The sequence below is a fragment of the Mustela nigripes genome, chromosome 12 (assembly GCF_022355385.1).
Source record: "Mustela nigripes isolate SB6536 chromosome 12, MUSNIG.SB6536, whole genome shotgun sequence".
In the NCBI taxonomy this organism is placed as follows: domain Eukaryota; kingdom Metazoa; phylum Chordata; class Mammalia; order Carnivora; family Mustelidae; genus Mustela; species Mustela nigripes.
Window position 1 is genome coordinate 5674236 of NC_081568.1, and position 25099 is coordinate 5699334.

Sequence of the window (25099 nt, forward strand, 5' to 3'; positions counted from 1 at the left end):
TGTCTCGTGTTGATTCCAGCCCTGAAATCCCACCGCCTGTACGAGAGAGCCTTTACCTTAACCAGAGCTCACCGTCTGCCTTGTCCCAGGATCACTTTGCCTTCAAGTCAGGACCCCCCTCCCGCAGTCCTTACTCACGTGGTCACCATCCCCGCTTCTGACCCTCGTGACCCCGCGCCGCCGAGCACTCACAGACACACACAAATACTGACGCCTGTTACAGCCTCTGGCCCACACAATTCCTTACAATCAAAAAGTCCCTGCACCCAGCTGATGTTTGAAGCGAGACGACACTGCGAAAAACAAAATATCCGAAGGCTCTGATTTCTGGGTATTAAGCCGAATGTCCCCATGCAGGGTGTTGTCAACCTCAGAAGTGATCCCAACCAAGCCCTCCGCCCTGTGCTTTGTACATGTTTAATCTGATATTTAACAAAGGTGTTTGTGTTTTCGTTAATATCAGTCGTGTAGGCCTGGAATTCACTAGAAGCGTGGAGCACAACAATAAATAGTTATTTGCTTCTTTAATAGAAATTCTCAAAGCTTCAAACAGGAGAAGATGAAGCTATTAGCATTGGAAATACAGGCACCCGACTGCCCACATAATCCTGCTTACCGGGCAGAAAGAACACGGCCAATAATAATTTAGGCCGATCTGCTAACTCTTTAATCTCCTGTGCACTAATTCATTGAAAAACATTTTCTTTGCAGTTTTTCCTGAGTGACCCAGAGGAAGCAGTTCCTCCAACTGCCAATACATCCAACACAAGTCTTTCCACCTTAAGTAATCAGGCAGCGATTCTGCGGGCACAAAATCTGTTTTTCCTCCCGGTAAGAAGATTTCGCTCGTTATTCTTGCTTTTGCTGCTGTCCTATAAGCGGTTCGCCCATTCCACGTGACGGCCTCCAGGTTCCGATCGGCTCTGGACTTCACTTTGTCCTCTTTGGGATCCATAACCTGAGAAAGTCCTGTCCGGCTACAAACCTCAGGCCTTCGGTCAGAGCAGCCCTGGCCGGCGACACGAGCGAGACGCCTGCAGACGGCCGGTGTCACAGGCAGGCTCTCCCCGGTGTCTCGCTGCTCTTCTCCCACGGCTGCGCGCGACACCGGGTATCTCAGCCTTTCACGTTTGAGCATAAGTCACTGACGTTCTGGATTCACTGTGTAGAGGTTTTGCTCGTTGACCCAGGGGGCGGGTGCCGGCTTCCTGACTGATGACGGGGGGGGGGGGGGCCCACATCACGTATTTCCACCCCTCCTTTGGCTGCAGACACCGCGCACTGATCATATCCTCCAGGAATCCTTGCTGGCTGACTCACCTCAACCGATGTCCAGAAGGGCCAAGATCACAATTTCAGAACTTGCTATCATGTCAGTCTTTTAAGTGAAAAGGGTTGAATCAGTTATTTGCTATTTAGTAACTTTGTTTCATGAATCATTTATGTAAAAACAAAACAAAAAGCGCTGACCCCCTCCTGTTCTTCATGATCATCTAAAGTAGCTGAGATCCTTCACATCTAGTTTCTGTCCCACGTCGTCAGTTCCCCAAGTGCTGGAAGAACCATTTGGGGATTGAAGTTGGTAATTTCAATAAGTGTGTACACTGTAAAAATTCCTCACCAGTTTTTTAAACTCCACTAGCTATGGTGACAAAGATTTCCTGCCTCGTTCTTTCGCTGAGCTGTTCCCTTGTTATTTGGCTTTGATTCTTTTCCCCATCTGTCTTCAGTTCCCCAGGAAGCTCCCAGCTCGGTGCACAGAGCAGGGGTGTCTGGTGTGTTTCTGAGAAGGCTTCAGAGGCAAGCTGACCGCAGTCCCTAAGGCTGTCCTAAGCTCTGTCCCTTGTGCATGGGGTCCTGGTCCTCATTAAGGCACTATCATAAGCCCCCGTGAGTGTCAGACGGCATCCTTCTGTTTCAGCGATGTGAAAAGTGAGAGACAGGATGCGTGGTAAAGGTTTATTGGCTGTGATCTCACTGTGGACAACTGGGAGCCGCCTTCTGTGGAGAAAGGAACTGCGGTCCAGCCCTTCCTCCCTGAATGCGGGGCGCTGGTTTGCACATGGGGGTACACAGGCCCACGGAGGGAGAGAGCATCCCAGGCAGCGTTCACAGGGCATTTTCAAGGGTTTACAATGACTGTGCATTTTCATAAGAAAGGGGCGCATAACTGCCCCAAGCATTTTTTTTTAAGATTTTTATTTATGTATTTGACAGAAATCACAAGTAGGCAGAGAGGCAGGCAGAGAGAGAGGGAAGCAGGCTCCCCGCTGAGCAGAGAGCCCGATTCGGGGCTCGATCCCAGAACCCTGGGATCATGACCTGAGCCAAAGGCAGAGGCTTTAACCCACTGAGCCACTCAGGCGCCCCCAACCATTTTTTTAAAATATGGCTCCATCCATCCAGTGTTTTCGGATGGAACAGCCCACTGTGCTGGCATCAGTAAAAGCCGTTAAGTTCATCTCTCTGAGTCTCATTGAGGTAAGTCCCTGTGACATCTTATTTTCAAAAGAAGCAAATTGTTAGAAGCCCAAGGTGGGGAAAAGTAACATTTACCCAATCTTAAAAGATTCTGAGAAAAAGCACAATAGACTCTTGAACATCCAGGTCTGTCTTTGTCCACAAGCCCCCGTTGTCCCGGTAGTGAGTCCTCAGAAAGAGCGTTATGATGAGGTTTGCCGAGGAAGCCCCACGTGCCCCAGTAGTGTCTGCACAGAAACTGCATTATTAACATGCTGGAAACTGTGGCTTCTGCCTCCAGAGATGGGCGGGAACATAGGAAAGCCCTTGTGGATGTGCACGACTTGGACATTATTTCTCTGCAAACCCCATCATGCGGGTCATCTGAGGCTGACAACGTGGTGGGATATGAAGTATACAGTGATAGGACTCAGGGCGCATTGGGGACTCAGCCAGTGAAGCCTCTGCCTTCGGCTCAGGTCATGATCCTGGGGTCCTGGGATCGAGCCCCACGTCAGGCTCCCTGCTCTGCGGGGATCTGCTTCTCCCTCCCCCTGTTCTTGTGCTCTTGCTTGCTCTCTCTCCCTCTCAAATAAATAAATAAAGTCTTTAAAAAATAATAAAGTGATAGGACTCTTCGTAATGTTAATCTGTAAGAGCCACCAAAAAGCATAAAAATAGACATACTTTTTATCCTGCAATACTAATTTCAAAAATTAATCTCACAGGAGCAAACACTGAGCTACAAAGGTGTTCATCCAAGTGTTTATGTAACATCAAACCAAACAAGAAAGTAAAAGGAAGCCAACAACCTAAAAGTTAGAATAAATTTAATTGTTTAAATAAATTCTACTATTTAGTTATACACAGCCATTACAAAAGATGTTACAAAATATTTAATGACATAAAAATATATAGTCACAGTCAACTATTGAGAAGCATCACTTAAAATCATAACAAAATAAGTTGCCAATTTTCTAAAATACTAATACCAGTAATAAATAGCGCACACACACACACACAAAAAGGCTAGAAAGATAAACCCAAAATAATCAATAGTGGCTCAAGTTGGTTGTTGGAGATTATAGGAAATCCTTATTTTCATATATGTCCTTCATATATTCCCTAAATTGTTTTTTAAAGATTATATTTGAGAGAGACAGAGAATACACATGCAGGAGCAGGGGAAGGGCAGGGGGAGACCCATGGGGGGCTCCGTGTGGGGCTCGATCCCAGGACCCCGAGATCATGACCTGAGCTGAAGGCAGAGGCTTCACTGGCTGAGCCACCAGACGTCCCCGTATAGTCCCTGACTTTTAGCGTCAGATGTATCGTTCCTATAGAAGGAGGAAAGGTCGTTTTCGAATGCCCAACAAAGTCAGCCACAGAGGATTTTTGCCCTGTAGGCCGTTTGTACCATGTCGGACATTGTATTACTTCACCTGAAAATCTGCCCTGGGAGGCGGCTGTTCGTGCAATCCTCGTTTTCCAGGGGAGAGCAGAGGCCAAAAGAGACTTAAGGAAATTACCCAGGAAAATAGCGGTGGTTTCTTTGGCATTAAAATGCAAGTTGACTTCATCGATCAGCTTTATCAAGCATGTTAATGACCATATTAACGAATGTTAATTTCCTTAAGATGAACTAATAGTAACAACTGATTTTCGTAATGAAATATTACTTTTAATTAAATGTTAATTTTATTTTATTTTTATTTTTTTTATAAACATATATTTTTATCCCCAGGGGTACAGGTCTGTGAATCGCCAGGTTTACACATTTCACAGCACTCACCAAAGCACATACCCTCCCCAATGTCCATAACCCACCCCCCTTCTCCCAACCCCCCTCCCCCCCAGCAACCCTCAGTTTGTTTTGTGAGATTAAGAGTAAAGCAATCTACCCATTTAATGCAATTCCTATCAAAGTACCATCCATCTTTTTCAAAGAAATGGAACAAATAATCCTAAAATTTATATGGAACCAGAAAAGACCTCGAATAGCCAAAAGAATATTAAATGTTAATTTTAAGTGTTAATAAATAACACAGTCGTTAACTAATACATCGATTATATCAGAATTATATAGAAATAGCTCAGTAGTCCTTCCACCCTAAGGGAGTCTGTCTGGGAGCCTGCCCTCGGGACTCTTGCCCACCTGAGCGCCCCGTGGCAGGTGCCTTGTCAGCGCAGACGCTGATCTTCAGAACCCCTGGCCTGGCCTTCTCAGCTGTCCCCCTGGTCCACCCGTCCCTCAGTCTGCAGGCTGCACGCCTACTTGAATCTGGTCCCAGACCACCTTGTGCATGGCCTCCAACTGTTCCAGAAAGCTATTTAATAAGGATGGACTAAACGCTACTTCCCATTAATGTATATATTCTAGGAAGTGTTCCTGAAATGTGAAAACGTTTGTAAAAGTCTAAGACTGTGAATTTTAAAAGGTGAAACCATAGGCATGTTTGCGTAGGTATTGGTACCTATATCATGGCGGGTGGGAAAGGAAACCTCTACAGCCCTCGTCCCCCGCTGCCAGCCCTCACGCGCAGATACACACGGCGGCTCCCAATCCTGCTCCTTCCATTAGGCTGCCCTTGTCGGTAATGTTCATTTCTATGGTTTTCAGCGTTATTTTCGTAGCAGCATCCTGTCGGAAACGGAGCCTCCCCGCCACCCCCCACCAGCTCCCAAGGCAATTTCATGGCTTTTAGGGAGCAGTTCTAGAATGCTCCAGATTACTCCCTGGAAGACCTCCAGGTTGCAAACCAGGGCCCTCAGACTCCTCGTGGGGAAGGTCTTGTTTTCATTTTGTTTCTTTCTTTGTTTCTTTCTTTCTTTTTTTTTTTTTTTTTTTTTTATCTCCAATCTGTCACGGAATGATACTTTTGAAAAATATAACAGTGAGTTAGCAGAAAAATGAACTAAAAAAAGACATGAGGAGTCGAGGCCTGTATCAGGGGATCCAGTGGGGACGAGCCTCCTTGTCAGGCTGCTGCGCCCGTTCCCTGCCCCAGGGGACCTCCCCAGGTGCTCTGGTCGCCCCCAGGCCTGGTGCGTGTCCTGTCGTAAACCCCCACGCCTGCCGTCTGAGGTGGCTCCTTAGCCATTTAGCAAAGGTAACAGTGGCTGAAATCCGTGGCAATAAGGACTGGCTTCAGAGCACAGACCCCGCCCCCCCGCCTCCTGCTGTGGGGGAGACTGAGGCCCCGTTGCTGCCTGCTCTCACGGTGTCTTCATTCCGCCTTCCCGCTGGGCCAGCCCTGTCTTCCCCTCCTGTCCTCCTGCCCGTCCCGGCTCCAGGGTGAGTGCCGTCAGCCCTGGGGAGAACTGGCCTCCGGGAGGTAACTCCGGTCGAAAAAAGGAGGCTGAGAACCCTCAGGGCCCCCTGCAGTGCAGTCACCGGTAACCCGGTAACCCGGTCTTACTGCGGAAGCTTCACCCCTGAAAGGGTGACCCGTTGCCCGGTGACCAGGAGGATTGCTGGTCTCGCTGACATGAAGGTGCCCGTCCCCGCGAGTGCGGGGTCTGTGCTGACACGGAGCGCGCCTCTCGCAGAGAAGGAAGGGCCTGGTCCCCCCCGGGCGGCTCACCCCTCGCCTTGCTTTCTTCCCCAGACCAGGATGGACGCGCTGATAGCAGTAGCCTTCCAGACGGCTCACTGCGGGTGGCCTTAGCCAGGGAAATAAAAGAGCGCAGGTGACAAAAATAAGCAGCTGGCGCATGGTTTACTCCATATAACGGCACGAAAATGGAGTGCCTTACAAGCCGGGCTTTCTTTTAAAGACCGGGTTTATCAAGCATCCGTCGGGTCTATGCTTTATTGAAATTATTAGACTTTATTGCGTGTGGCTTCCCTTCTGGAATGCTGACAGCAGCTACCCCTCATCCACAGAAACTGGTGCAGCAGAGAAAGGCTTCATGCGACTGGTGACCTTTCATTGAGCAAGTCCCTCCTGGCGGGCAGGGCTCTGGGCCCCACGCTCTGCTCACTCTGTTCCGTGACTTAAAAGGAGGATATTCTTCCCCTAGTGTCACAGCTGAAGACACCGTGTCACAGCCAGGTTAGGTCCCTGGCCCACAGAATCCCCACGAATGAGCGAGCCAAGCGAGGATGGCTCAGGGCCGTCCCTTCTCGACGATGTCCGCTGTGGTCAAGAGTGAGTCGCGGCTTCCCAGGGCCACACAGGATGGAGTGTGCTTTCCTCCTCCCACCCGGTTCTTCCCACTCCCTGGGGTGCCTGTCTGCTTCCAGGGAATCCGTGGCTCACCCTGCCCAAAGCCTTGTTAGTTTGTGAAATCCTTCCCGGTGTAGACCCACCGTTTCTCTTGTAATAAAACGCCTGGGCTTGCTTGTGGCTTTAACTGAACTACCTGTAATGACTCCGACCCTCTCAGTACATGAAGAATTGCGAGGCGAGAAGAGATTCTGTGGTCTATGACTTTTTAAATCTATAAATGGGTACAGAGTCGTATTTTCATTTTCGAGAAGTAAAGGACGTCTGCTTGTAAGGACACGCCTTCACATATAGATGGTTAAAAATTGTTTCCGGGCGGCAGTCTGCACAATTACTGCACACGCTACACTGGGTCAGCGAGACACGGAATGAGTAGTTCTTCCTAAGGCAGAAGTTTTGGGGCATTTTCCGCTGGGTCAGAAAACAGAAAAGGGCATCTGCTTTCACAGCCGTTTTCATCAGCTGCCCGAGTGAACTTGGTGGTAACCCCCAGTTTTACTGCTCACTGAAGCCTTTCTCTGCAGAGACCCGGAGTAACGCCCCGATCTCTCTCCCTGTTCCAGTACTTCATCTACAGCTGCATCCTGGGACTGATTTCCTGCTCGGTCTTCCTGAGGGTCAACTACGAGCTGAAGATGTTGATCATGATGGTGGCGTTGGTGGCCTACAACATCATCCTTCTGCACACTCACGCCCACGTCCTGGACGACTACAGCCAGGTCTTATTCGAGAGGTAACCTGCGTCCTCTTCCTTCTTCTTGGTTCTTTCCTAGGACGTTGAGAACGTGAGTGTGTGTTGAGTCAACACCTACGAGCAACACCCTTGTGATCGGTCATCATTGCGTGCGGGTTTCGTTAAAACTGTGGTGCGGGGAGCTGGTGTATGTCTTCGTTCTAGATTACGTAGAGTTGGTTTCATCATGTACATGTAGGGGATAGGAAGTAGTTTAGAGAGGTGATTTGTGTTGATAAGTATAACATTGGGTTTCTCTTCCTTGGCATTGTTCATACTTCGGACTGAATGAGTTCCTGTTGTGATGGCCGATGGAGGGCCATCCTAGGCATTATACGATGTGTAGCAGATCCCTGTCCCTACTTCTTGACACCAACACAACCACCCCCCAAGTCATGACAACAAAGAATGTCTCCAGACACTGCCAGGTGTGCCCCCTGGGGCCAAGTGCCCACCTACGCCCCAGCTCAAAACAAATGAATCAACATACACGAAAATACCAGAAAAGTAAATGGATATAGTCACAAGTTACAGCATTGAACTTCTTTTGGGAGATTTCCTAAACAACCCTTGTGTGGAGGGAGTCTTATCAACTGGAAACTCTCTCTCCTGTGAAGAGACTGACTGGGGTGAGAAGATCCAACTGTGATCACAGCCAGCCCTGAGGATAGGAACACTGGAGGAAGGGTCCTCAAGCCCTTCCTCGGCTTTATAAAAGGTTTCTTGTCATCAAATTACTTCCACAAGCTTACAGTGAATATTTATCCTCTGCTTGGAAAAAAATGCAATCCTTATGATGTTCTCCATCTCACATCTTGATAGCAAAACGTTTTATATCATGCACTAGGTTTATTTCTGGACCCACCACACTTCGGGGTTTTTCTATGAGCATGTTGCATAAGCCTCCATAAAGTATCTGTATTTCTTTTAACATAAAATAAATGCCTTAAATATTTCCCTAGATGTGTGGCTCCAAACAGATGGCTTGTGTTCCCCACGCACGGCCACTTACTTTTCCACTGGAGGCTCAGGGTCAAGTACAGTGAAAACCTCACTGTGTGCGTGTTCCGTGCCAGTAAGAGCACTTTCAGAAACACCACGGCAGCACATTCTCCTCACATAATTTAATTTCCATCATCCTCCACACCGGGAAGCCCTAATAATCTGTAATCAAGCTGAGAGGAGTGGAGTTGCATAATGGTATTAAGGAAAGTTTATGATTCCGTAGAAGGATGAGAATGAAATCAGGAGTTAATTTCCCAGCGAATTCTCCAGTTCACCAAGCAAACACGCTTTACTGTTTCTCTGCTGTACACAAAGAACCTGTATCCAGTCCCTCCGTAAATGTCGTGTTACTGATTTTTATGCACAGCGACGATGCTGCTGAATTTCCCTTTATTGAATTTGAAGCCCCTGACTATGCTACACATCCAAAGAAAAAGAGGAAATTCGATCAGCGAGTTTCTGGTGGAGAGAGAATGACTTCTGGGGACCTGAGACAGACACACGATCTCTGTTTAGAACTGAGCAGCAGCAGAGTCATTCCTTGGTTGAAGAAGAAAAGGGGTGTTAACTTTCAGAGTCCTTTCATTTCCTCCAAGATCTTTTGTGAGTCTTCTCCTAGTTTTGTCTTTCTAAGAAACTTACAGCTCGAGAGGGCTGACCCAAGAGGCCTCGGGGACCTGCCTTCACTCCCACAGAAGCCAGCATCCTGCCAGGAGGAGGGGTGCACCTGTCTCCCCAGCCTCCTCCTCTCAGCAAGGTCCTGGCATTTCCACACCCACTTCCTATGTGAGCTGCCACAGGACCCCCAGGATGAAGAAGCATTCCTCCACCGAACGATGACCATTACTGGCAGAGAAACAGAACACCTTGAAATTAACACATCTTCTCAAAGTCCGTTGAATACCCAAATGAGAGACTCTTCAGGGCAGGAGTTTGCACCTCCCTCCTGATTTCTCCAGCCTCAGTGTGTGTCTGATGGAACTCTGGAACTCAATGTCAATGTCAAGATATTTTTCCCACCCAACACCTGCTAAGGCTTTCCCCATCCTTTGCCCCGTGTCGATGCTGACACAACTCTTTCTGCTAGGATCCTTAGAAAAACAAAAGCCCCTTGATTTGGGTCAGTGCCTTGAGATGGGACATCCCTAAATCCCACAGCCAGAGGCCCCCTTCAGGGAGGGGCTCCCAGGAGCGCCAAGCAGCATATCGCTTCCTGACTGAGCTCATCTGTGTCACTGAGGATGAGCTTGGTCCTGTCTCTTTTCGACTTATTTCTGGTCTTTGCATCCTTGCCCTCCGTTTCTACTCCTGGCTTCCTGGTTCTTATCCTGGTCTTCTTTCCGGAGTGTGCGCTTGGCTGCAGCAGTGAGTATCCTTGGTGCCTACCATGGCCTCTGGACTGGCGCCCATGTCGGCCCCAGGCACCACCAGCCGATCCACCTCAAGTTTCTGCTGAGGACCTAGCAGCCTTCTCGCCCTGCAGAGACAGAGAATGTCCCTGCAGTGGATGGCCTGGGCTGCGTTGTCTGCCGTCTCCTTTTCTGCGATGCGATACTAGATAGTCTCAAATTGAGGACAGAGCAGTTCTAAACCAGGTACCACTCTGATACCCACGGGGTCTGTAACCACACCTACCATCCAGGAAGTAAGGAGGTGTTCGATAAACATCTGTTGGATACATGACTGAGAGCAGGTGCACTCCCAAATAGTCAGAAGGGCCCCAGGACTGGCTGTAACGAAGTCTCACGTCATCTTCTTCCCTGAAGACAGAAGCTCATTGACGATGTGTCTTTCCAGGGACAGCTGGAAAGCATCCACTTTGTTTGTAGTCTTATAGTTCAAGGGCGAGGTCCGAGAGGGCGTCTCTGCTCATGAGGCAGTGCCAGGCCATCTTCTGAATACACAGTTGGATGGTGGTGTTTTCCTATATGGGAGTTCACCGTGACCTATGCTTCAGGGACCTTTCAGAACCAACCGCACATGACATTGATCATGGACTGGCCAGCAGGACAGAACAACCCAACATGGCAGTTTGTTTGTTTGTTTAAAAATTTTATTTATTTATTTGACAGAGATCACAAGTAGGCAGAGAGGTAGGCAGAGAGAGATGGAGAAGCAGGCTCCCTGCCGAGCAGAGAGCCCAATGCGGGGCTCGATCCCAGGATCCTGGGATCATGACCTGAGCCGAAGGCAGAGGCTCTAACCCACTGAGCCAACCAGGCGCCCCAGGGCAGTTTTTGCCAACAGGATTAGCAAAGAAAACAGGAGAAGTATGCACTAGAAAAACTCCAGATCAATGAATTCAGAAAAAGACATCAAGGATACTCTAACAGATTGACGAATATGGAAAGCATATTCTAAGGGAGATCAAAAGACTGCTTTGAGAAGGTGTGCCATAAAGCATTCATTAAATGGAGGCCGGTGATGCCCCCATACCTATCACCAACTGTGTTTATGAGATTCCGGTTCAGTCTTCATGGTGAAGGATGCTCCGAGGTTTCTGGTGTTTAGAAGGTCCAGAACAAGCTATTCCTTCCTTCTTTGGCATTTATAACATCCTCCATCTTTCTGTGAGTACAGGATGCTTTACTGAACCATTTAATAGCCATTCTGGTTCCAACTTATGCCACTATCTCCCAAAGCCCTCAGCCAATATGGCCCTGGAGCCCCGGTGCCCTTCCCAGTGACGGTGATGGTCGTGAGCGTTGCTATTGCTGGAAGCTGGTTGTGTTTCAAAGACACTGTCCCTTCCCATGTCAGAGGCTTGCCACAGAGTCCACAAGATGCTGTCGGATCCTTCCTGTGAGTTTTTACCTTACAGAACTAAAAAGTCTCAAGGGATGCGTGTTACGTTTCACATGGACCCAGAATGATGCTAACTCACCTGGGTGTGGGAAACGTGCCTTTGCTTTGGAGGAGGTGTGGGGGTGGGAGGGCTCGAGCAGAGGGACTGACAAGGGGCCCCGTGGGCTCACCAGCGGTGTCTGAGCACTTTGTGGAAGAAGACAAGTCCTCCGCAGACAGCATCTAACTGAGGCGTGTCCGTGAGCCACGACACCCAGGGTCCAGCCTCGTCAGGAGCTCTGGAGGGTCGCTGGTGGAAATGTCTGTGTGATTCTAACTGCCTTAAAGCTCCGGGTCAACAACGGTGATGGAGACGCTCAAATATGCATCACTGCGAGCCGGGAAGGACGCAGCTCCATCGTGCTCCCTCTGTTTCTCCTGCGTCTCATTCAAGACACAGAATTCGAGATTTCGCGACACATTTGGACAGCGTCCTGGCTTGGGATCCGCCAGTGAGATGCTCACTGAGAGTCCGGCGGAAGAACTGCAGAGTGAATCGGGACAAGCGGACAGGGGAGCCTCGTGTGTCTGCCACTGGGAGGGGGGTCCTTGGGGTATCCCAAAGCACCCAAAATGCCTCTAGAGTCTCCTCTTTTTAAGTTAAAGGACAGAGCAGGTACCACTCTGATACCCACAGGGTCTGTAACCACACCTGCCATCCAGGAAGTAGGGAGGTGTTCCAAATTGACATTCTAACCCATCGTGTATCCTAGTTAATGTTGAAAAGTTTTGCAATTACTTTCAGACCCAATACCTCAGCTTCCCTGTCCTGCCCGACTCCTGCTCCCCGGACCGGCTCCAGCACGTAAGGCACACACGCTTCTGGGGGGCTGACCCCCTCCAGCCGCCGCCTGGGAGGTCGGAGAAGGAGGAGGGTCGTCCAAGCTGCCAAATTAACAAAAGAGCCAGTCATCCCAGGGCTACTCAAGTTCCACCAAGCTTTCTTTTTTTCTATTAAAAAAGCAACCATGAGTGAGCTCCTTGGTAATTTCAACTCAGAATTCTGCTGTGAGAATTCTACTCGGGTTTTAGGCTGTGTGGTTTGGGTTAGTTTGGTTTTAGGATGCGGGGAGACAGGAGCTTTCACAGCGTCTGCCCATGGACTGTGCAGAACACATATGTCTTATCCTCACCTCCTCCATCTCCAAGGCCAAAGCCGTGCCCAGCCCTGCTCCTTACTGCATCCGAGACCAGCTGTTTCCCAGCTGAAATCACCTCTGCAGAACGAAACCACGACCATACTCACAGGTATGTAACTACAGCCTTAGCAGAGGCCAGCACTACCGCCCAGCCCCAGCCTTGTCTTCTCTCCGGACCCGCAGCTGCCTGCAGAGCTCATTGCTCAGAGTGAGCTTGTCCGTCCTTGTGCTCATCTGTTCCAGCCCAGCATGTCTTGCTTCGCCGTTATGAAGGATGCTCTGTGAAAGCACGAGGCTCTGGGCCGTCCGTCCTTGGGTGACATCGGACCATCCTCTCTGGAAGACTGCGTAGGATTCTGGTGGATCTCTGTCCAGCCAGGAAAGGAAAGAGTGTCTAGGAAGGAAGCCCCTCAGGTTTCAAACCAACATGATTATTTGTCTACTCATTCATTTGCTTTTATGACACACTTCTGTTGAACACCCTTTGTATGCCTTGCCTGAGGGCTGGAGCCAGAGTACAGCATGGCATGAAGAAAGTGTAGTCTTTGTTGTCAAGAAGATCACAGGGGTGCTTGGTGGCTCCATCAGTTAAGCATCTGACTCTTGATTTCAGCTCAGGTCACAATCTCAGGGTCGAGAGATGGAACCCCTGCATCAGGCTCCGTGCTGCTGTGGAGTCTGCTGATTCTCCCTCTGCCCTTCCCCCACTCATGCACTCTCTCTCTCTCAAGTAAGTAAATCTTTAAAAACAAAAAGAAGAAGAGGAGGAGGAGGAAGATCACAGAAAGTCTCCATAAGAAAATCGGGTTTCCACAGGCGGCCCACAGATGTGTCAGCATGTCGTGCATACGCTCATCTTGCACACCTAGGACAGGATGAGCCTGTGGGCCTGGCGTGTGTTAGAGAGCCCAGAGCTGACTGATGCTGGGAAGAGCTTCGAGATCTCTGGGGATTCGGAAGCACAGGAAGGAAGTGACTTCACCATCATGAGAGAATGTGATGTTTCTCTTGTCTTTGCTGCAACCCCTCCCCACTGCCAGCGCCAACCTTAGTCACAGTTGTTTGGCATCTGTCCGGGGACAAAAGTGCTGCTGCAGGAGCTGGGGGATCCAGCAGCTTATGCCGCAGGGCCCGAGAGGCATCTCCTGCACTCAAGGGTCAGATAATGGGCTTACGGGCTCTCGGCTGTGGGTCCTACAGCAGCTGTGAACCAGTGCTATCCCCTCTCGGCTGTGGTCCAGGAGCCCCTAGAAAACACTTGGGCAGTGACCCACAGACAGAGCCTTGGAAAGCTGTGGTGCAAGTCCAGGTTTCCAGAGCAGGGGTTCCAGCACATTGTTTGATCACACTAAAGTGGGTAAGAGGAACGGCTTGACTCTCCCACACCCCCATTTCCCCAGGAGGGCACAGCTGAGGCCCAAGGGAGATCTCCCATGCAAACAAGCAGCCATGAAGGACGCTGCCAGAGGGACTCCCCTTTGGCTTCATCCACAGTGCTGAGTCCTGAGCTGCGTGACGGGGGCAAGGAGCGGCTAGCCAGGAGCAGGTAGGGACTCAGGGACCCGGATCCTAACTGCATCATGGCCTCCTTTGAGAAGCCCGCCCAGGAGACTCTAGGAACACCTCGCCCACAGATCCCCGCACCTCCCGCACCCCGACCCCGTGGCCGGCTCCCTGCCCACGCTCCCACGCTTTGGCAGATGGCTGGTGAGCACACACAGAAAGCCGGCTCAAATCTTGGGCCAGGGAGAGACAGACCACAGACTTTAGCAAGTTTTGTTTGGGAAAACAAAAGGAGGCTGTCAGTACTCTGCCTGGTGCCCTGCCCGATGGAGAGGAGGTGTGAAAATGTAAGAACTCTGCCACAAGATTTCGTTTACAGTAGCAACAAAAACCATATGATACCTAAGAATAAACCTAACCAAAGAGGTAAAGGATCTATACTCTGGAAACTACAGAACACTCGTGAAAGAAATTGAAGAAGACACAAAAAGATGGAAGACCATTCCATGCTCATGGACCAGAAGGATAAACATTGTTAAAATGTCTATCCTGCCCAGAGCAATTTACACTTTCAGTGCCATTCCTATTAAAATACCAGTGGCATTTTTCAAAGAGCTAGAACAAGAGCTAGAACCAGAAAGACCCTGAATTGCCAAGGGAATGATAAAAAAGAAAAACAGAGCTGGAGGCATCACAGTGTCTGACCTCAGGCTATATTACAGAGCTGTGATCACCAAGACAGCACGGTATTGTTACTAAAACAGACACATAGACCAGTGGAACAGAATAGAGATCCCAGATATGGACCCTCAACTCTATGGTCAACTAATCTTTGACAAATCAGGAAAAAATACCCAATGAAAAAAAGACAAGCCTCTTCAATAAGTGGTGCTGGGAAAATTGGATACCTACCTACAAAAAAATGAAACTTGACCATTCCCTTACACCATACACAAAGGCAAACTCCAAATGGATGAAAGACGTCCATGTGAGGCAGGAATCTATCAAAATCCTAGAGGAGAACATAGGCAGTAACCTCTTCGACATCAGCCACAGCAACTTCTTTCAAGACATGTCCCCAAAGGCAAAAGAAACAAAAGCAAAAATGAACTTTTGGGACTTCATCAAGATCAAAAGCTTCTGCACAGCAAAGGAAACAAGTCAACAAAACAAAGCGGCAACCCACGGAATGGGAGAAGATATTCACAAATGGCAGTACAAAGGGCTGATTCCAGGATCTACAAAGAACTCCTCAAACTCAACACACACGAAACAGATAATCATGTCAAAAAATGGGCGGAAGACATGAACAGACACTTCTCTAATGAAGACATACAAATGGCTATCAGATACATGAGAAATTGTTCGACATCGCTTGGCATCAGGGAAATACAAATCAAAACCTCAATGAGAAACCACCTCACACCAGTCAGAATGGCTAAAATTAACAAGTCAGGAAAGGACAGATGTTGGTGGGGATGCGGAGAAAAGGGAACCCTCCTACACTGTTGGTGGGAATGCAAGCTGGTACAACCACTCTGGAAAACAGTATGGAGGTTCCTCAAGAACTTAAAAATAGAACTACCCTGTGACCCTGCAATTGCACTACTAGATATTTACCCCAAAGGTACAGATGCATGGAATGTTACTCAGCCATCAGAAAGGCCATTTGCATTGACATGGACAGGACTGGAGGGATTATGCTGAGTGAAGTAAATCAAGCAGAGAAAGACAATTATCATATGGTTCCACTCATATGTGGAACATAAGGAATAACACGGAGGACCACAGGGGAAGGGAGGGAAATCTGAAGGGGAGAAATCAGAGAGGGAGACGAGCCATGAGAGACTATGGACCCTGGGAAACAAATTAAGAGTTTCAAAGGGGAGGGGTAACAGGGTGACGGGTATTAAGGAGGGCACGTGTTGTGATGAGCGTGGGGTGTTATGCGTAACTAATGAGTCATTGAACACTACATGAAACATTCAACATCAAAAACTACCGATGTACTGTACAGTGCATAACGGAACATAATTAAAAAGAAAGAAAAGAAAAGAAGTCCACCACAAGAGGGAGCAAGAGGCATAGAGCAGGGGGTACGGCCGACCCAGGAAGCTTGCGGGCACTTCCTTCCCAGACTCAATTAACTCGAAGGTGTAACTGCTCTGTCAAGTTGAAGAAAGCAATGAAAAACTTCAAGGAACACAAAACCTAAAAAAGACGGGAACAGAGGAGCTGAAGAACAGCCAGGGAACTATTAATAACAGGGCATTCGTAAGTCCTCGCCAATCAGTGTTACTCTCAATGGAAGTAGAATTCTCTACCCAAAAGGCAAGATGGGCTGGATGGATAAAAACAAACAAGAAAACAGCAGGTGTTGGCGAGGATGTGGAGAAAGGGGAGCCTCTTACACTGTTGGTGGGAATGCAAGCTGGTGCAGCCACTCTGGAACATGTACGGAAGGTGTCTCAAAAAGAATCCCCAATGGATGAAAGACCTAAATGTGAGACAGGAAACCATCAGTATCCTAGAGGAGAACACAGGTAGCAACCTCTCTAACCTTGGCTGCAGCAACTTCTTACCGGACACATCTCCGGAGAGAAGGGAAACAAAAGCAAATATGAACCATCAGGACCCCATCAAGATGAAAAGCTTCTGCACAGCAAAACAAAACAACCAGCAAAACTAAAAGGCCGTCTACAGATTGGGAGAAGATATTTACAAATGATATACCTGAAAAAGGTTAGTATCCAAAATCTATAAAGAATTTATCTAACTCAACACCCAAAAACCAAATAATCCCATTAAGAAATGGGCAAAAGGCATGAGTAGACATTTCTCCAAAGAAACATGCAGATGGTCAACAGACCCATGAAAAGACGCTCAACATCACTCATCATCAGGGAAATAGAAATTAAAAACAGTGATGAAATACCACTTCACACCCATCAGAATGGGTAAAATTAACAATTGAGGAAACAACAGATATTGACGAGGATGCAGAGTAAGGGGAAACCTCTTGCCTTTTTGATGGGAACACAAGCCAGTGCAGCCACTCTGGAGAACAGCACGAAGGTTCCTCAAAAAGTTAAAAATAGAGCTACCCTAGGACCCAGCAATTGTACTACAAAAATAGAGATTCAAAGGGGTACGTGCCCCCTGATATTTATGGTAGCACTACCAACAATAGCCAAATTATGGAAAGATCCCAAAGGTCTATCAACTGTTGAATGGATAAAGAAGTTGTGTGTGTGTGTGTGTGTGTGTGTGTGTGTGTGTATACACACACACACACATATATATATTTGTATTTATATTTATACACACACATATATATGTGTATGTGTGTGTATATATATATATATGCACAATGAAATATTACTCAGCCATAAAAAGGAAATTGCCACTTACAACAACATGAGTGGAGCTAGAGTGTATAATGCTAAGTGAAATAAGTCAGTTCAGAGAAAGACAAATACCATATGATTTCACTCCTATGTGGAACTTAAGAAACAAAACAGGTGAGTATAGAGAAAGGGAAGGAAAAATAAAATAAGATAAAATCAGAGTGGTACGCAAACCATGAGAGACTCTTAACTGAGGGTTTCTGGAGGGAGGTGGGCAGGAGTGGGCTTCATGTGTGATGGGGATTAAGGGCACTTGCTGTGATGAGCACTGGGCGTGGTATGGAAGTGAGGAATCACCGAATTCTACTCCTGAAACCAGTATGACGCTGTATGTTAACTAACTGGAATTTAAACAAAAACTTGAAACAAACAAACAAACAAACAAAAGAGTTACCATATAATACTGAGTTTCTTTAGGAACTTCTTAAAAATAAGAGAGGCCTATTTCATCTAGGAAAACATAGATTTTAAATAGTAAGATCATGTTTGTGTTTCCATGCCTGGACTGCTTTCTCTCCTGAGAATAAAAAATGTCATCTGTTACCACGACTGAATCATTTGCCTTTAGGTTAGAGACTGATCCACTGGGCAATTCCTCCATATTACTCATCTAATTTTTTAGGTTTCTTTGATCTTTTATACTCTCAAAACTTGAGGGCCAGAATGATTGCTCCCTTAGCAGCCTCGGGATGAGGACCCACTGTAAACTCGTGTGTGGCTGCAGGCTTGTTTGGGCATCTGAGTCTCCAGAGCCCAATTTTGAGGTATGAAAGAAAGCATATTCAGTCACATTTTGGCTAGAACTGGTCACTGAGTTAGAGACTTTCCCAGTTAGTGCTGTGTCCCCTACTTCATCACTCAGAGATGGCACAACCAGACAAGCAGAAAGTCCAGGATGGATGTCAACCTTAAAACCTAAGAGAGAGAAGGAGGCCTCACACCCTACTAGCTGCCATTTTTATCTGAATGACCAACACGATTATTATAGATTGAATTGTCTCTCCCAAAAGAAGACACGGTGAAGTCCTAACCCCCTACCTCACAGTGTGGCCTTACTTGGAATAGGGTAGTTGCAGATGGATTTGTTTGAGAGGAAGTCCTACTAGTGTAGTGGGGGCCCTAACCCAACAGGGCCAATGTTCTCATAAAAAGATGGCCGTGTTGAGAGAATGCCCTTTGATGATGGAGGCAGAGACTGAGATGATGTGGTGGCAAGCCAAAGACACCATGGATTGGGGCCAACCACCAGAAGCCATAACGAAGCAAGGAAGGATGTCCCTCCAAGTTTCAGAGGAAGCGCTGTCCTGCCAGCGCCTTGATGTCAGACATCTGGCTTCCAGAACTGTGAAATGATAAACTTCCGTTGTTTTGAGCCACCCAGCTTGTAGTACCTTGTTTCAAAAGTTCTAGAAACCAACTGTGATCATCAACACAATTGCCTCGTCTAAATCCTGGGATTTTTTTCCCACGGAATCTGGATGCTCTGTCTACACAGCACACTCCCCTTCCTCCCTGCGTCTTCCACAAGTGCACAAGGAGCAGGTAACCCAGGAATGCATCTGTGGATGGACAGATTTCTCTTTCAGACTGCAGGAGCCGTCTGGCACTCGCCCATGCACGGCCCGCACAGGAGAGAAGGGCTCCTACAGGAACCAGCCATCCTTTTTGGCTGGATGAATAAGAGAAGGTTTTGAAAAACCTAAATGCCATCCATGAACGGGCAGCACGGCCCTTCTTCGTTGAGACAGCAGGTCGGGAGGGGAAAAGGTATTTGTGTGCTGGCGCACAAGTCCGTTGTATGGGCTGGACGTGCCTTATTATTTCCAAGGCGCATTTAGGTCCGGTCCGGCAACTACTTGTCTTATCTTACCTTGTCTTTCTTCCTCCAGGTCCCCACCTCTCCCACCGCTCGTCCTCACGAAGCCTGCAGATGTGGGAGACGAGTGGTCTAGAGCATTTCTGCCCCTAAACCAGTGTTCAAATGCATTAATGTGAGGAGTCCCAGAAAAGGCTGGCTTGCCTGTATCTTCTGTGTGATTAACTGAAAACCCAGCCAGGCCCCGAATTGCATAAAGAGGATCCTACATCCTCTCTCCATCAGTGATGGGGACGTGGGCCGGCTCTGCGTGTTTGGGACTTCTGGTCCCTTACCTGGGCACACAAGACCTGCGTTCGGATTGGCTGTGCTGCTGAAGCTGCTCCAGACCCTGACCTGGGAGCTAACGTTTTACTCTTAGTTCGGGGGTAACGGGTGAGGGTGGAAGGGGTTGTTACAGCTGCTTCCAGGCCTCTGGAATTACAAATGTCCAGAAGGTTCATGAAGCAACACGAAAATGTCAAACTCTGCCCGCGCATCTGCGAACGTTGGCTGTGTTGTGCCACTTTCCTTGGGGAGGATGGCGTCAGTACAGTCTATATAGGGGAGAAGAGGGGCTTAAAGTTCGTGGTAGCCAGCATTATTTATAAACATCTGCTCCCCTCAGTCCCTTCAGTTTTGCCATTAGAGCTGTCACAGGCTCAGAAAGGGACAACTTCATTTCTTAGAATCAGTTCTGGGCAAGCAGGAAAGTGGCAGCTCCCAGCTTACTACATGCTCAGGAACTGGTGACCTCCTTTTAGCTGGGGAGCTCACATGCTTGCTGCCCAGCTGGTTTAGTAGAGAGGAAAGAACCCCGAATGGAGGCTCAGCCTTTCTGGAGAGTTCTCTGAGGCCCTAAGTCCTTCTAGCACCAAGACTTGTCACTCTGCCTCCAAGTTCCCTTTGCCCTTGGATCTTTCACTCTGTTAATGCTAATTCACCAACCTACATTTTCTGCGCCTTTTCTCTACCTCTCCAGCTCCGTCCCCTCCCTTGTCACTCTGCAGCTAGTACTAAAACTCTCAAGTGCCTCCCCTGTATCAGACCAGGGGATGTAGTGACCAGGACAGCTTATAAGATGGGCACCGTGACCCCCTTTGACTGATGCCAGGGGTGAGGTTTGGAGAGGTTGACCCAGGTCCCAGAGATCGACAAGAGGAGAGGAGCCTCAGTTCCTCCATGGGTTACCCTACACCAAAGCCCACCTGAGCCTGGCCACTGCCACATGGACTCTTACGTCATCAGCCCTTGAACCCTCAGTAGAGAAACAGGAAAACCTCAAAGCAGGTGCAACTCACAAGCAGAAAGTAATTACCTGGTATTTCTTCAATTTAATTACACATGATCTATGCTGCTTATGTGACATATGTCCATACATAATCATAATTTCTTTTTCAAGTCTTATTACATAATTTCTTTTTCAAGTCTTATTCACTACTGTATGTGGGAGATCCGTCATTTGTCAGCTGTGCGGGTCTCCCCAGGGATGGCAGGAGATGTCTTCTTCCATGCTGTATTAGTCAGGGTACTCCAGAGAGACAGAACCAATAGGATATAAATATTGTGTATAAATATAATACCAATCAAGAGGTTTATCGCAAGGAACTGGCTCACACAATCACGGAGGCTGGCAAATCCAAAATCTGAGTCATGAATGGCCCAGTTGGAGACGGAAGGCCAGAAAGTGCTGCAGAGCCAGGAGCAGCCAGGGTTGGAGTTCCGAGGCAGTCAGGCAGGAGGGAATGGTCTCTCACTGGGGCGAGGTCAGCCTTCTCTTCCACAAAAGCCTTCAGCTAACGGGGCGAGGCTGACCTGCATTACAGAGGGCAATCTGTTGACTCAGGTTACTGATTCAAGTGTGAATCTCAACCAGAAAACACTCCCACAGAGACACCCGGAATGACACGGAGGGAATGTCTGGGCATCCCGTGCCCACCGTGCATGCCGACGCCACGTAGGGGGGTGACCATGGCCTGCAGGGTTGTGGTGAGGACTCGGGCAAGGATGAATGACCGAGGTCTACCTGGACCCCAGGGGAAACAGGACAGCGGACTGAGCGTTCCTATCTGCGTGTCACCTTTGTGTCACAAAATCACACGGAAGACAGTCTGAGAACTTCCTGCCAAAAAAGTTATGAGAAACTACATAATCATAGGGGACAGCAGCTGGTAGGAATTAAGTTCCCTACTCCATTTTTTTTTTTTTTTTTACCTGACATGATTGTTAATTTCTAGCACACTGTCTCTTTCTGAGAGTGATCACTTTAATGGTTGAAGAAATTTTATGTCAAATTACCCATACTGATCTAGGAGGATAAAGAAAATGCTATTCACATGCCTCTGTTCTTTTATGTTTGTTAGAGCTTGGAGTGAAAGTAAGGAGTCTGTTAACTTGAACGAATCTTCTGTTAGTAAGCTCTCAAAATAGGGATGATTTTGTTTGGTTTGGGTGCCATCTGGGCCTGGGGTGTATCTAAAAGGCGTGTGTTCGGCTGGCGTAGAAAGACGTGCACTGGAGGTTCTCAAGTTGTTGATATACAAATTCTAAGTCCTGTATGTATGTTGTTTTGTATTGCTTTTGTCTGTCTGTCTCTCTGTTTGTTCTCTAATAGACCAGGCATTTGGAAAGACCTGAAGACCATGGGCTCAGTGTCTCTCTTTATATTCTTCGTCACACTGCTCGTTCTGGGTAGACAGGTAAGACATCGCTTGTTCACGTAACTTCCTCTCACGTGCTGTGTTAGTAATACTTGGTTCGTACGTGGACTCGACTTCGGTTCTAAAAACAGAGTCCGCCCATGATAATCATGGTAATACTTCGCTGATGTGCTTTGTAGCGACTTTCAAGCAAACACATCAGAATAATTGTATCACTTAGGAGAAATGTGGGTGGATGTGCATAGGGAAAGGGAAAAGGTCTCTCATTTCTCCCACAAGAGGCAAACTTTGCCAACGATAGAGATGTGAGCCCATTTCCCGTGACATCTCAAAAGAACGTGGTGGGTTTTGTAAGCTGACAAGAATGTTCTCTCAGTAGCTGACGCTCTTTGGAAAAATACCCCCTGCACTGGGGTTTTGTTTGCATTTCAGAAAGGGTGGCTTTTTTCTTAGGAAGGGGTATGAGTATCTTTGCCATCACTTGCAGCCCCTCCTCAATTACAGTCCTCTGTTCAAAAATCGTCTTTTGTGCTGTGACGGGAACTGTCCCTCCTAGGGCTCCCCCCCTGCTTCTGGTCTCCAAGGAGCGCCGAGGTGCAGGGTTTTCAAGGACAGCGTTCTTCCTCTCGCTGCACACGAGCACGATAGCCCAGAGAACAAAGACTCGTGGCACGCCATGCACTCTGCCTTCACCAGAGTTTGCTTGGAATTCTTGGATGGATGGTGTGACGCAGAAAAGCGATTTATATAGAAATAACCAACTAAATACAAAGCCACTTAAATTAGATAGATGTCCCCAAACAGCTGAAAGTAGGAAGTTCATGACGGCACAGTGAGAGCAGAGGCCAGATCCGTGGCTGCCAGTCCAGCGGCCTGGAAACACGGTCGCCTCCCCTCATGCCTTCCTGGGAGCGCCAGTCTCCCTGGAGCTGCTGTGGTCCTGCTGCAGAGTTCTAGAACACCCTGTCTCCTCCCCAGCCCACGCCGCCTCCATCCCCGCCGTGTGCTTGTAGTCTTGAGCCTCTGCACGTTTCAGGTGACCCACTAAACCATGCCTGCGCTTTTTTCCTGGTTCATCGATTCTCCCGAGACCTGGCTTTCTCCGCTTTTGACCTGCTTACTGCTCTCATTCTTGGAGAAAAGGCATGTCCACTCTCAGGAAACCCTGTTAGAAGTGAAAGATGGGAAAGAAACGGGCTTCCATGCAGAATATCACCTGTGTGGTCACTCCTCCGGAAACAGGGCAGCCCATCTGCGGGGGTCTCCTGTTTCTCCATTTCATCCCAGGGACGTTTGGTCCTTCATTTTCTCCTCCCTTGATCACTCAAGGTTGCTTCACAACAGTACCTTTTAAGGACCTAGAAATCAAACCGAATTCTCCCCACTCTTATTGGCCACTGCGATGACAAGCGCACAGTACCACTATGTACGTGGCCGTGTGGCTGCCTCCAGTGGCTGCCCAAGATCCATTACTCTCTGGTGTGAGATAACCCAAAGGGTTCCAGATCATGGTGGGCCATAATTTAACACAATAACTCTGACCCCAGTCTTATAAGGAGTCTTTTCTTGTTACATCACTAATGTTGACAACAGATCATACAGACACCCAGGGGTCTGAGAAGTCCCTGCTCCTTCCAGGGGCGATGGTGTTAACGATCATTCCCTGACAGCCGGCGTCGGGATGTGCCAGGGTGAGCCAAGATGAAGGTCCCAAGTCTTCTGGGCTCACAGGAACGTCCACATTTTTGCGATCTAGTGCTCTGCATGCCCTTCTGAAATCACAAGTAGGTCACAAATGTCTGATATTTAAAATAAGGCTTTTAAGTTTCATAAATAGGAAGGGACTCGGGACTTCCCGGGTGTGTGTGTGTGTGTGTGTGTGTGTGTGTGTTTTAAGAACAACAGTGTGGACATTTTGCAACTTATTTTTGTTGTCCTTTGTCCTCATGACCTCTCTGCCCCATGACCATCTTTTGTGAAATGATGGTGATGTTTTTGCTTTCTGAGCAAATGAGCATATGCTAAATATTGCTCTGGGTATCTGAGACACCTAAATAAGACCATAACACACCTCCTGGAAAAGAGCTGGGGTTGAAATACAGTCTGTGGTAAAAAAATGTCTGCCTGAATTCAGGGGCCTCTTTTGAGAAACAGAGATTCTCTGTATTTCTCCTGAGTTTAAATGAGCACACACGACATTGAGGGTCTGCATTCTACAAGTCCTACAAGAAACAGATCTGGGCAGGTGGCAGTCTGGTGGCCTCAGTTAGGCTGAGGTCCCTGTGTGCAAGGCTTCAGAGCCCAGGAAGGCGTGGACTCACACGCGGCCTGCCGCCTCCTACCCTGCCCGGGACCCCCTCTTCTGTCCGTGTAGAAAGATGTAAACCCTTCTAATTCCTTGGCTTGTTTTCAGAACTAGACAAAGCAAGAACTGCCCTTGAGGCTGTGTCCAGTGTGAAAGACAGCAGTGAGGTTCCCAGAAACAGCCTGGTGCTCCTTCCAGGCTCTTCCTGTTCCTGCTCACCTTGCCAGCACACATGAAGAGCAAAGTCCACGTCTCTGCGGGGTATCTGGGCCCTGGGAACGGTCAAGTAGACCCAGACTCTGGGAGGTGGGCAAGGATGTGGGGACGGAGCATCACAAGGCAGCACTGCTGTTTTCGTTGAAGGGACATGCAGTGTCTTGGGGGTAGTGGCTTCCCAATCCCCCCCCCCCCCCCCCCCCCCGGCGCCCGCCGCCCCCCCCGGGGGGGGGGGGGCCCCCCCCCCCCCCCCCCCCCGCACTGCAGCCTCCGTCTGACCTGCCCCGGGTGTCTGTGTCCGAGCCCCCTCTCCTTTCTCGTGTAAGGACACAGTCATTGCATCTCAAGCCCACCCGCCGACCCGCGGGATCTCCTTAAATTACACCTTCAGAGTCTGTTTCCAGAGAAGGTCTCAGTCCCAGAGTCTGGAGACGAGGACTTGGAACTGTCTTTCTGGGGGACACCATTGAATCCATTCAGTTGGTTTGGGATGGAAACATCTGTCTTCCATTGGGGGTTCTCTGTGAGTTTCTCATGGGCTTGTCCTTCAAGGAGCGGGTCCTCTAGCAGAAGCCCTGGGGAGGTGGGAGGTGAGCACCTGCCGGAATGTTGCTTTCAGTCCAGGGAAGCTGGTCCCAAAGCATCGCTGTCCCTTTCATAAGAGACTTGCCAGGTGCTGCCTGTGATGCGGTCTCGGTCACTGGGGAGGCCTGACCACCCCTTAGTAAGGCTCCTGGAAACCC

General features: G+C 48.6%; 1 protein-coding gene across 1 annotated transcript in view; it reads left to right on the forward strand.

Moving 5' to 3' along the window:
• ADCY2 (adenylate cyclase 2) overlaps positions 1 to 25099 on the forward strand; it is a 413634-nt gene that overhangs the window by 353501 nt on the left and 35034 nt on the right. Inside the window, exons 17-19 of the mRNA XM_059416859.1 lie at positions 712 to 831; positions 7253 to 7422; positions 21790 to 21874. Of these exons, the coding sequence (XP_059272842.1) occupies positions 712 to 831; positions 7253 to 7422; positions 21790 to 21874 (375 nt within the window). The remainder of the gene's footprint in view (positions 1 to 711; positions 832 to 7252; positions 7423 to 21789; positions 21875 to 25099) is intronic.